At 37.6% G+C, this 12792-nt stretch overlaps 1 protein-coding gene across 1 annotated transcript in view; it reads left to right on the top strand.

Annotated features, from left to right (window-relative positions):
- The first annotated feature begins 11739 nt into the window (after nucleotides 1-11739).
- Nucleotides 11740-12792, top strand: part of LOC110275721 (uncharacterized) — a 2314-nt gene continuing 1261 nt past the window's right edge. The window contains exon 1 of the mRNA XM_021131938.1: nucleotides 11740-11843. Coding sequence (XP_020987597.1) covers nucleotides 11740-11843 — 104 coding nt within the window. The remainder of the gene's footprint in view (nucleotides 11844-12792) is intronic.

The following is a 12792-nucleotide window of genomic DNA, read 5'->3' as shown; positions in this document are numbered from 1 at the left end:
ACAAGGTTTAGACCTTCCGGATTCTCTTGAATGCCGCCATCAATTCTAGCTTATACCACGAAGATTCTGATTAAGGAATCCAAGAGATATTCACTCAATCTAAAGTAAAACAGAGGTGGTTGTCAGGCACACATTCATAGGTGAGAATGATGATGAGTGTCACGGATCATCACATTCATCAAATTGAGGAACAAGTGATATCTTAGAATAAAAGCAAGCGTGATTGAATGAAAAATAGTAGTAATTGCATTAATCCATCAAGACACAGCAGAGCTCCTCACCCCAACCATGGGGTTTAGAGACTCATGCCGTAGAAGATACAATAAGAAATGTGTAATGTTTCATGAGGTAAAGATACAATGTCAAAATATCCTATTTATAGTGAACTAGTAACCTAAGATATACAGAAATGAGTAAATGACGTAAAAATCCACTTCCGGGGTCCACTTGGTGTGTGCTTGGGCTGAGCATTGAAGCTTTCATGTGTAGAGACTTTTCCTGGAGTTAAACGCCAGCTTTTATGCCAGTTTGGGCGTTTAACTCCCAGTTCCGGCGTTAAACGCCAGAATTCTTGAGCTGATTTGGAACGCCAGTTTGGGCCATCAATTCTTGGGCAAAGTATGGACTATTATATATTGCTGGAAAGCCCAGGATGTCTACTTTCCAACGTAATTGAGAGCGTGCCAATGGCAATCTATAGCCCAGGATAATTTATACACTTTTTGGCATTGTTTTTACATAGTTTTTAATAAGTTTTAGTTACTTTTTAGTATATTTTTATTATTTTTTATGCAAAAATCACATTTCTGGACTTTACTATGAGTTTGTGTGTTTTTCTATGATTTCAGGTATTTTCTTATTGAAATTGAGGGACCTGAGCAAAAATCTGATCCAGAGGCTGAGAAAGGACTGAAGATGCGGTTGGATTCTGACCTCCCTGAACTCGAAGTGGATTTTTTGGAGCTACAGAAGCCCAATTGGCGTGTCTGAATTGCGTTGGAAAGTACACATCTTGGGATTTCCATAAATGTATAATAGTTCATACTTTGCCCGAGATTTGATGGCCCAAACTGGCGTCCAAACGCTCACTAGAGACCCTTTTCTGGCGTAAAATGCCAGAACTGGTACCAAAGCTGAAGTTAAATGCCCAAACTGGCACCAAAACTGGCGTTTAAACTCTAAGAAGAGCCTATGCACGTGAAAGCTTCAATGCTCAGCCCAAACACACATAGTGAATCTCGAAAGTGGATTTCTGCACTATCTACACTTAGTTACCTATTTTCTGTAAACCTAGTTTACTAGCTTAGTATAAATAGCACTTTTTACTATTGTATTCATATCTTTAGATCATTTTGGAGACTACCTTTGGATCTCTAGATCACGTTTGGGGGCTGGCCATTCGGCCATGCCTGGACTTTCATCACTTATGTATTTTCAATGGTGGAGTTTCTACACCTCATAGATTAAGGTGTGGAGCTCTACTGTTCCTTATGAATTAATGCAAAGTACTATTGTTTCTCTATTCAATTCACACTTATTCTTTTTCTAAGATATTCACTCATACTTCAACCTGATGGATGTGATGATCTGTGACAATCATCATCATCCTCCCTTATGAACGCGTGCTTGACAACCACTTTCATTCTATCTGCAAGAGCTTGAGTGCGTATCTCTTGGCCTCCTGGTTCACGACGCATGGTTGCCTCTCCTGACAACAGAGCCTTCCATTCTGTGAGATCAGAGTCTTCGTGGTATAAGCTAGAATCAATTGGTAGCATTCTTGAGGTCCAGAAAGTCTAAACCTTGTTTGTGGTATTCCGAGTAGGATCTGGGCTGGGATGACTGTGACGCGCTTCAAACCCGTGACTGTTGGGGGTAGTGACAGTGTGCAAAAGGATCATTGGATCTTATTCTGACACGATCGAGAACCAACAATTGATTAGCCAAGCGGGAAACCGTAGCGGACATGTTTTCACTAAGAGGACTGATGGTAGCCATTGACAACGGTGATCTACCAACATACAGCTTGCCATGGAAGGGAGTACACAAGATTGGATGAGGACAATAGGAAAGTAGAGGATCAGAGGGAACAAAGCATCTCCATATGCTTATCTGAAATTCCTACCAATGAATTGCATAAGTATCTCTATCCTATTTTATGTTTTATTTCTTTTTTAATCATCAAAACCTCATAACCATTTGAATCCGCCTGATTGAGATTTACAAGATGACCATAGCTTGCTTCAAGCCGACAATCTCCGTGGGATCGACCCTTACTCACGTAAGGTATTACTTGGACGACCTAGTGTACTTGCTGGTCAGTTGCGCAGAGTTGTGAGAAAAGTGTGAACTCACAATTTCGTGTACCAAACAACAAAGAGATATTAGCTCTTACATCCAAAGGCAAGAGGAGATGCAAAAGGAGTTCAAGAAGCTAGAAGTCATGATTGCTATTATGGCGGAAGCCATTAGCAACATGGTCTCCTCTCGTCTACGCCTGTACGATCAAGGCACTCCCATTGTTGAATGTGGAGAAGAAATCAAGGAGCATAGTGAGGGAGTGAACTTAAAGCTTCAAGGTGGAGAAGAGGAGTTGAAGCAAGGATTGTCGCAAGGGGAGGAAGTTGAGACAATTGAGCTGGAAGAAGTGGTTGAAGACCTAGGAGATGTTGGAAGTCCATGGGAATGTAGAATTAGAAAGCCCTCTTCCAAGAAGCTTGATATTGATGTTGAGGAGGGTGTAAAACCTCCAAGGCATATCATGGTTGAAGACTTTGAAGGGGTTGATCAAGAGATAGATTCAATCATTGATGAGTTCCTATCTACAATTAAATCCTCTCCCATTGGGCTTGACATAGAGATTAAAGAAGAAGATACATCACCTTCCATACCCTTGGTAAGCAGTGAAGTAGAGATTGAATTGAAAGAGAGCTACAAAGGGAAGAGGTTGAAATTGAACAAGCTTGCAAAGAGGTGGAGGTAATCAAAGAAGAGCACAAGGGAGTGGAACTTGCAAGACCATTAGAGACATCTCTTCCTAAGTCACCATCCAACACAATATTCAAGTGGGTAAAATTCTTATCCCTAAGCTTTACTTTCTCACTTGAATATGGTTTGCTTGAGACGGATGGGCAACTTAGAGCTCTTTGTGAAGTTAAGAGTAGGAGAGAATTATGTAGTGGTTGGAAAAATAATGTTAGGCTCATTAAGGTTGAACCCTCAAGTCATAGGTCCTATGGTTGGAAGAGTGCCAAATTATATTGGTCTAGGAGGAGAATTTAGTGCTCTAAGGAGAATTCTATGTGCCTAGCACCCGGATGGAATGATGATGACCAATTAGAAGACGGGTGTGAAAATAAGATATGGGATCCCGGATCATAACATAAAGACCAATTTTGGGAGCTCATATCTTGGGAAGAACTTCACCCAAGCTTGGTGAAGACGGTTGGAAATTCTGACAACCGTTTAAGGAGCAAGCATCCTTGGAAGTTCAAGGATGAGTACAAGCATAAACCGCCTTGACAAGGAGCCTCCCAATTGTCCAACTTAAGGACAATAAATAAAAGTGCTAGGTGGGAGACACCCCACCATGGTAACCTCTTTCCATTCTCTTGTAGATATAATCAATGAATGAATTGAGTTACCCTTGTAGGTGGTTTTTCTTAATTGCTATACTCTTTATATTACTTTTGATTGATAGGTTGTTTGTTAGATTCATGTTTTGATTAGAATAGTTGTTGTTGAATTGTATTTTTCTTGAAGTGTAAGTTGTGTTTATATTGTACTTGAAAATTTTCAAAAGCTAAAAGAGTTGTTGTTAAATTTGAATTTTAGTTGCTTTAGAATGCTTATAGATTAGGAGAGTGCCCTGTTTCTGTTTCCATATTCTTAAAAAAAAGGAAAAAAATGGCGCGCCACGCGTATGTGTGGCCGACGTGTACGCGTCATTTGGCATTTTGGGACTCCTGGAACAAAAACCAGAGAGTTACGCTGGAGTGGTGCTGCCTTTGCGCGAATAGCACAATTTGGCCCCATGCGTACGCGTGGGCGACGCTTATGCGTCACCTGTACTTTCTGTGTCCCACGTGTATGCGTGGGCGACGCTTACGCGTCGCTTCGCCACCCTTCTCCTCGCGCGCACGTGTCGCCGAAGCGTGTGCATCATTCCCGCACCCTGTTTTTCCCCGCTTCTTTCCTCCTTCCTTTCTTCTTCTTCTCTCTTCCCCTCTCCCATTTCTTTTCTTCCCTTTCTTCTCTTCCCTTTTCTTCTCACCTTTCTCATCATTTCTTTCTTACTTCCCTTTATTTCTTCTTTTGCATCTTTTCAATTTTCTATTTCTCTTTTTTCTCATTTTTCATTTTCTTTTGTTTGTTGCATTTGCTTATTTTAATTTTGTTTATATAGCTTGTTCTTATTTTCTTTTCTAAGTTTCTTATTTTAATAATGGCGTTGAATTCTCTTACTCAATTCTTGAGAACTTCTTGGATTGTCTTGGTGCTTCTTGACTTGTTTGATATTGTTGGATAATGAAACTTTCTTTCCTATTTAAACTTGATGTTCAAGATGCTCTTCATGGCATTTACTTATGCTTTAATTTTATTCTTGCATCAAATATTAGTGACATGCCTTTGCTTATATTGCTTTCTCACTTACATTTTGTAGCTACCATGTAGTAGAGAATCATACTCTTATTTGGCATTAGCCCCCGTCTATGTTCTATTTGCTTTGATATCTTTGTTATAGGCTTAATTTTCTTTCTTTTTCTTTCTTTTAAGGCTGGCCACCAAGAAGAAAAGGAAAAACTTTTAAATGGGGCAACAAATAAGTCCACCCGTACAATCCCTCAAAGGAGCTCATAAGTTGTAGCAACTCGTCCACCTTGCTCTTCTTTGCATGCACCGAGGACGTTGCAATCTTCAAGTGTAGGTTGGTCGTCCAACCGACTTCCGTGGGTAACCACTTCCTTTTTCAACACCAATTTTTAATTTTCTTTGTTAGTTAGTTGTTGCATTGCATGATAGGTTGCATTGTAGTTATAATTTGTATACATTCTACTACTTCTTTCTATGTTAGGACTACTTGGTTAGGGTGATGATTTCTTTTTCAAGAAAGTTATTTGAGGGCACCCTACCAATTAAAAAAAATTGTTGAACTTGCTTGAAAGAATTTATTTTAGAACATGGTTTTTGACATAAGAACACATAAGCATGTGAGTTTTGAGCCTAATTGTGTGGTTACATCATATAACCACTTATTTCCATTCTTGAGTGTATTATTCTCTTTCTATGATTGTAATATTTGATTTGTTTGATTCTATATGTCCATTATTCTATGTATACATGCATCTATATCATTGAGGCCATTGTTTCAATTAGCTCACTTACCCAAATAGCCTTACCTTTTATCTTCCATTGTTAGCCAACTTTGAGCCTATGCTAAACCTATTTGTTCTTACTTTTAGCACATTACAAGCCTTAAAGCAAAAAACAATAAATGTCTGTAATTTGGATCTTTGATTAGCTTAGGCTAGTGAGAGTGTTTATCATTCAAGTTTTGGGAAACTTGGGACATTGGTTGAGGTAAAAGTGTATTTTGTATTTTTGTAGGAAATCATGGAATTGGGTACATATTCAAGCACTAAATGTAAACCATACGCATTGATACATTTGTATATACTTTATGTGAAAAAAAGTGATGATAAAGAAAAAGAAAAATAAAAAGAAAAGATATATATATAAGAAAAAAAAGAGAAAAAGAAAAGCAATAAAAAGGGGACAAAAACACCCCAAAGCAAAGTAATAATAACAATGCATATAGAATGTGAATCAAAGAGAATGCATGAGTATGTGAAAAAAGTGGGAATCATGGGTAGCTAAGTATTGTATTAGAATTGTATAAGTTGTTATATGTGTTTGATGAGAGCTTAGGTTAATCAAAGATTCAAATTTCAAGCTCACTTGACCATATGCATCCTTACCTTTACCCTAGCCCCATTACAACTTATGAATAAGTCCTCATGATGAGTGTATGCACGCATTGAATAATTGTTGATTATTAGATAAAAAAACAAATCTTGGAAAGCATGATTACAGGAGAATCGAGTGATCAACCCTATACACTTGAGCGACTAGAGCGGATACACTTCCGGTGAAGATTCGATGCTCAATTCCTTGTTCCCGGCTTTCATGAGCTTTTTTCTTGCAAGTCTATCAGAATTCTCTATCTGTTGCTGAGAAGATGATGGAAAAAGCTTGCCATTGCTAAACCTGTTTCTTCCACCATTATTAAAGCCTTGTTGAGGCTTTTGTTGATCTTTTCATGAGAAATTTGGATGATTTCTCCATGAAGAATTATAGGTGTTTCCATAAGGTTCACCCATGTAATTTACCTTTGCCATTGCAGGGTTTTCAGGATCATAAGCTTCTTCTTCAGAAGATGCCTCTTTAGTACTGTTGGATGCATTTTGCCATCCATTCAGACTTTGAGAAATCATGTTGACTTGCTGAGTCAACACTTTGTTCTGAGCCAATATGGCATTCAGAGCATCAATTTCAAGAACTCCCTTCCTCTGAGGTGTCCCATTATTCACGAAATTCCTCTCAGAAGTGTACATGAATTGGTTATTTGCAACCATTTCAATAAGTTCCTGAGCTTCTGTAGGCATTTTCTTTAGGTGAATGGATCCACCTGCAGAGTGGTCCAGTGACATCTTAGAGAACTCAGACAGACCATAATAGAATATATCTATCATGGTCCATTCTGAAAATATGTCAGAAGGACACTTTTTGGTCATCTGCTTGTATCTTTCCCAAGCTTCATAGAGGGAGTCACCATCTTTTTGCTTGAAGGTCTGAACATCCACTCTAAGTTTGCTCAGCTTTTAAGGAGGAAAGAATTTAACCAAGAAGGCCGTGACCAGCTTATCCCAAGAGTCCAGGCTATCTTTAGGTTGTAAGTCCAACCATGTTCTAGCTCTGTCTCTTACAGTAAAAGGGAAAAGCATGAGCCTGTAGACTTCAGGATCTACTCCATTAGTCTTAACAGTCTCACAGATCTGCAAGAACTCAGTTAAAAACTAGTAGGGATCTTCTGATGGAAGTCCATGAAACTTGCAGTTTTGTTGCATTAGAGCAACTAGTTGAGGTTTCAGCTCAAAATTGTTTGCTCCAATGGCAGGAATTGAGATGCTTCTTCCATCAAACTTGGAAGTAGGTGTAGTATAATCACCAAGCATCCTCTTTGCATTGTTGTTGCTGGGTTCGGCTGCCATATCCTTTTCTTGTTCGAAAATTTCAGTAAGGTTGTCTCTAGATTGTTGTAATTTAGATTCTCTTAGTTTCCTCTTCAGTCTCCTTTCAGGTTCAGGATCAGCTTCAACAAGAATACCTTTTTTCCTTGTTCCTGCTCATATGAAAGAGAAGAGAATAGGAAAAGAAAATGAATGCTCTATGTCACAGTATAGAGATTCCTTTATGTTAGTAGAAGAAGAAAGGGAATAAGAGTGAAGAAGAATGAATAATCCAAACACAAGGGTGAGGATAGGGGCAGTGATTTGAGATGAAGAGAAGTGTTAGTAAATGAATGAATGAATAGAATAAGATGAGAGAGAAGATTTTGAAAATAATTTTTGAAAAGGAGTTAATGATTTTCGAAAATTAAAGGGGAAATAGAATTAAAATTAAAACTTAAAACAATTAATTAATTAAAAAGATTTTTTTTTTTGAAAAAGAGGGAGGTATTTTCGAAAATTGGAGAGAGAAAAGTTGTTAGATGGTTTTGAAAAAGATAAAAAAATAAACAACAGTTAATTGGTTAGTTTGAAAAAGATTTGAAAATCAAATTTGAAAGGATAAGAAGATAAGAAGATATTTTGAAATCAAATTTTTGAAAAAGATAAAATTTAGAAAGATATGATTAAAAAGATATGGTTGGAAAAGATTTAATTTTTAAAATTAAAATTAATTACTTGACTAACGAGAAACTAAAATATATGATTCTAGATTTTAAATTGAACCTTTCTTAACAATAAAGTAACAAACTTCAAATTTTTGAATCAATCACATTTCTTGTAAGTTAAGTTTCGAAAATTTGAAATAAAATAAGAAAAAGATTTTGAAAGATAGTTTTAAATTTTCGAAAATCATAAGATAAAAGTAAAAGAGATTTGATTTTTAAAAAATATTTTGAAAAGATAAGATTTTTAAAATTGAAAATTTGACTTCACTTATAAGAACTTAACTAATTTTAAAAATTTTTGACTAAGTCAACTCAAATTTTTGAAATTTTGAGAGAAATAAGGAAAAAGATATTTTTTTATTTTTTTGAATTTTTAATGATGAGAGAGAAAAACAACAAAAATGACTCACAACATGCTCATGATGCATGCAAGAACACTATGAATGTCAAGATGAACACCAAGAACACTTTGAAGATCATGATGAACATCAAGAACATATTTTTGAAAAATTTTTGATGCAAAGAAAACATGCAAGACACCAAACTTAGAAATCTTTAATGCTTAGACAATATGAATGCAAAGATGCACATGAAAAACAATAAAAGACACAAAACAAGAAAACATCAAGATCAAAAAGAAGACTTACAAAGAACAACTTGAAGATCATGAAGAACACTATGAATGCATGAATTTTTGAAAATTGCAAGACCAAGATGAATATGCAATTGACACCAAACTTATAAATTGACTCAAGACTCAAACAAGAAACACAATATTTTTTTTATTTTTTATTTTATTATTAATTTTTTTGTATTTTCTTTATTTTTTTCGAAAAACATATAGGAAAAAGAAAATAAGAAATTCAAAAATTTTTAATAAGAATTCAGGGAATCTTTCAATGTTGGCCTAAAGCTCCAATCAAAGGGTTGAACATGGCTTAATATCCAGCCAGCTTTAGGATATAAATCAGGCATACAACAGCTGATATTTCAATTAACTTGCCTCTATGCTGATGGTTTGGAAGCCTCAGTCCAAAAGAATTAGACATGGCTTTACAGCCAGCCAAATTTCAACATGCTTCATGAAACTCTAGAATTCATTCTTAAAAATTTTGAAAAATTTTTGAAAACAGGTGAGAACATTTTGAAAAATATTTTGAAAAATATTTAATTTTTTGAAAACATTTTGAAAAGAAAATAAAAAGAAAATTACCTAATCTGAGCAACAAGATGAACCGTTAGTTGTCCAAACTCGAACATATCTCGGCAATGGCGCCAAAAACTTAGTGCACGAAATTGTGATCTCTTATAATGGCATTCAACTTGGTGTGCGCATTTACTAACTCAGCACTTTCTTCACAACCTCGCATAACTAACCAGCAAGTGCACTAGGTCATCCAAGTAATAAACATTACGTGAGTAAGGATCGATCCCACGGAGATTGTTGGTATGAAGCAAGCTATGGTCATCTTGTAAATCTCAGTCAGGCAGATAATAAATGGTTATGGAGTTTTCGAATAATAATAATAAATAAACAGAAAATAAAGATAGAAATACTTATGTAGATCATCGATGGGAATTTCAGATAGGCATATGAAGGGCAAGCTGTATGTAGGGCATCACCGTTGTTAATGTAAAGGTCTTCTACGGTTTCCCGCATGGCTAATCAGATGTTGGTTCTCGATCATGTAGGAATTGGATTTACTATCCTTTTGCGTCTGTCACTACGCCCTACGGTCGCGAGTTTGAAGCTCGTCACAGTCATCCCATCCCAGATCCTACTCGGAATACCACAGACAAGGTTTAGACTTTCCGGATTCTCATGAATGCCGCCATCAATTCTAGCTTATACCACAAAGACTCTGATCTCATGGAATGGAAGGCTCGAGGGCAACCATGCGTCGTACATCAGGAATCCAAGAGATACACACTCTAGCTTTCGCTTGTAGAACGGAAGTGGTTGTCAGGCACGCGTTCATAGGGACGGATGATGATGAGTGTCACGGATCATCACATCCATCAAATTGAAGTACGAGTAATATCTTAGAACAAAAATAAGATTGAATTTGAATAAAAGATAGTACTAATTGTATTGAAACTCGAGGTACAACAGAGCTCCACACCCTTAATCTATGGTGTGTAGAAACTCCACCATTGAAAATACATAAGTGATGAAGGTTCAGGCATGACCGAATGGCTAGCCTCCAAAACGTGATCCCAGGATCAAAAATACAATCCAGGATCCAGGATGTCTAATACAATAATAAAATGTCCTATTTATACTAGACTAGCTACTAGGGTTTACAGAAGTAAGTAATTGATGCAGAAATCCACTTCCGGGGCCCACTTGGTGTGTGCTTGGGCTGAGCTCAAGCTTTACATGTGCAGAGGCTTCTTTTGGAGTTGAACGCCAAGTTGTAACATGTTTTTGGCGTTCAACTCTGGTTCGTGACGTGTTTCTGGCGTTTGACTCCAGATTGCAGCATGGAACTGGCGTTGAGCGCCAGTTTACGTCGTCTAATCACAAATAAAGTATAAACTATTATATATTGCTGGAAAGCTCTGGTTGTCTACTTTCCAATGCCATTGAGAGCGCGCTAAGTGGAGTTCTGTAACTCCAGAAAATCCATTTCGAGTGCAGGGAGGTCAGAATCCAACAGCATCAGCAGTCCTTTGTCAGCCTTTTATCAGAGTTTTGCTCAGGTCCCTCAATTTCAGGCAGAAAATACTTGAAATCATAGAAAAACACACAAACTCATAGTAAAGTATAGAAATGTGAATTTAGCATAAAAACTAATGAAAACATCCCTAAAAGTAACTATATCCTATTAAAAACTACCTAAGAACAAAGCTAAAAAGCGTATAAATTATCCGCTCATCAGTGGATCAAGCTAAGGTGGAAGCAATTGAAAGATTACCACCACCAACTAATGTTAAGGCAATCAGAGGTTTCCTGGGACATGTAGGATTTTACAAGAGGTTTATAAAAGATTTTTCTAAAATTGCAAAGCCCCTGTGCAATCTCCTAGCCACTAACACTCCTTTTGTCTTTACCAAAGAGTGCCTGCATGCCTTTGAAACTCTGAAAGCCAAGCTTATCACTGCACCCATCTTTTCTACACCCAATTGGAACTTGCCATTCGAATTGATGTGTGATGCGAGTGACCATGCCATTAGCGTAGTCCTGGGACAGAGACATGATAAGCTCCTGCATGTCATTTTTTATGCCAGTCATGTTCTAAATGACGCACAGAGGAATTACACCACCACAGAAAAGGAATTACTAGCAGTGGTTTATGCTATTGATAAGTTCAGATCTTATTTGATAGGATCTAAGGTCATTATCTATGCTAACCATGCTGCTCTCAAATATCTTCTCACCAAGCAGGATTCTAAGCCAAGGCTGATAAGATAGGTGTTACTCCTATAAAAGATTGACATAGAAATTAGAGACAAAAAAGGATCATAAAATCAAGTGGCTGACCACTTGTCTCAGATTGAACCAATAGCAGGGACATCACCTCCATCTATTAAGGTATCCGAAACCTTTTCTAATGAGCAACTCTTTGCAATTAGGATAGCACCTTGGTTTGCAGACATTACAAATTACAAGGCCATAAGATTCATCCCAGAAGAATACAGTAGACAGCAAGCTCAGAAGCTTATGTATGATTCAAAGCACTACTTGTTGGATGAACCATATCTTTTCAAGAGATGCTCAGATGGAATAATTTGCCGTTGTGTATCTGAAGAAGAGGCATAGAAGATCTTATGACATTGCCATGGCTCAGACTGTGGAGGACACTTCGGAGGTGAGCAGACAGCCACAAAAGTTCTTCAAAGTGGTTTCTACTTGCCAACACTCTTCAAGGATGCCGGACAGTTTGTATATAATTGTGATAATTGCCAAAAGGCTGGCAATCTCCCTCATAGTCATGACATGCTTCAGTAAGGATCCTAGAGGTTGAGCTGTTTGATGTATGGGGTATAGACTTCATGGGACCATCTCCACCTTCATATTCAAAGGATAACATCCTTGTGGCAGTGAATTACGTGTCTAAATAGGTTGAGGCAGTCGCATCACCCATTAATGATACTCGAGTAGTGATGAAGTTTCTTCAGAAATACATCTTTAGCAGGTTTGGTGTCCCAAAGAGACTGATTAGTGATGGAGGCAGTCATTTCTGTAACAGACAACTTGACTCCTTACTATACTGTTATGGTGTTCACCACAGAGTAGCAACTCCATATCATCCATAGACAAATAGGCAAGCTGAGGTCTCCAATAGGGAACTGAAAAGAATCCCGCAAAGAACAGTGAGCACCTCTAGAAAAGATTGGGCAAGGAAGCTTGATGATGCTCTATGGGCATACAGGACAACTTTCAAGACCCCTATAGGGATGTCACCATACCAATTGGTTTATGGGAAAGTGGTGCACGAAATTGCAATCACACTTTTGCAACCCCGCACAACTAACCAGCAAGTGCACTGGGTCGTCCAAGTAATACCTTACGCGAGTAAGGGTCGATCCCACGGAGATTGTCGGCTTGAAGCAAGCTATGGTTATCTTGTAAATCTTAGTCAGGATATCAATAATTATCAAGATTGATTGTGAAAAGTAAAAGAACATGAAATAAGTACTTGTTTTGCAGTAATGGGGAACAGGTTGAGGTTTTGGAGATGCTCCATCTTCTGAATCTCTGCTTTCCTACTGTCTTCTTCTTCAAGCACGCAAGGCTCCTTCCATGGCAAGCTGTATGCAAGGGTTTCACCGTTGTCAGTGGCTACCTCCCATCCTCTCAGTGGAAATGTTCAACGCACCCTGTCACGGCA

This window comes from Arachis duranensis, chromosome 9, assembly GCF_000817695.3.
Source record: "Arachis duranensis cultivar V14167 chromosome 9, aradu.V14167.gnm2.J7QH, whole genome shotgun sequence".
Taxonomy (NCBI): domain Eukaryota; kingdom Viridiplantae; phylum Streptophyta; class Magnoliopsida; order Fabales; family Fabaceae; genus Arachis; species Arachis duranensis.
The sequence above is the reverse complement of the archived record's forward strand: the minus strand, read 5'-3'. Positions and strand labels throughout refer to the sequence as shown.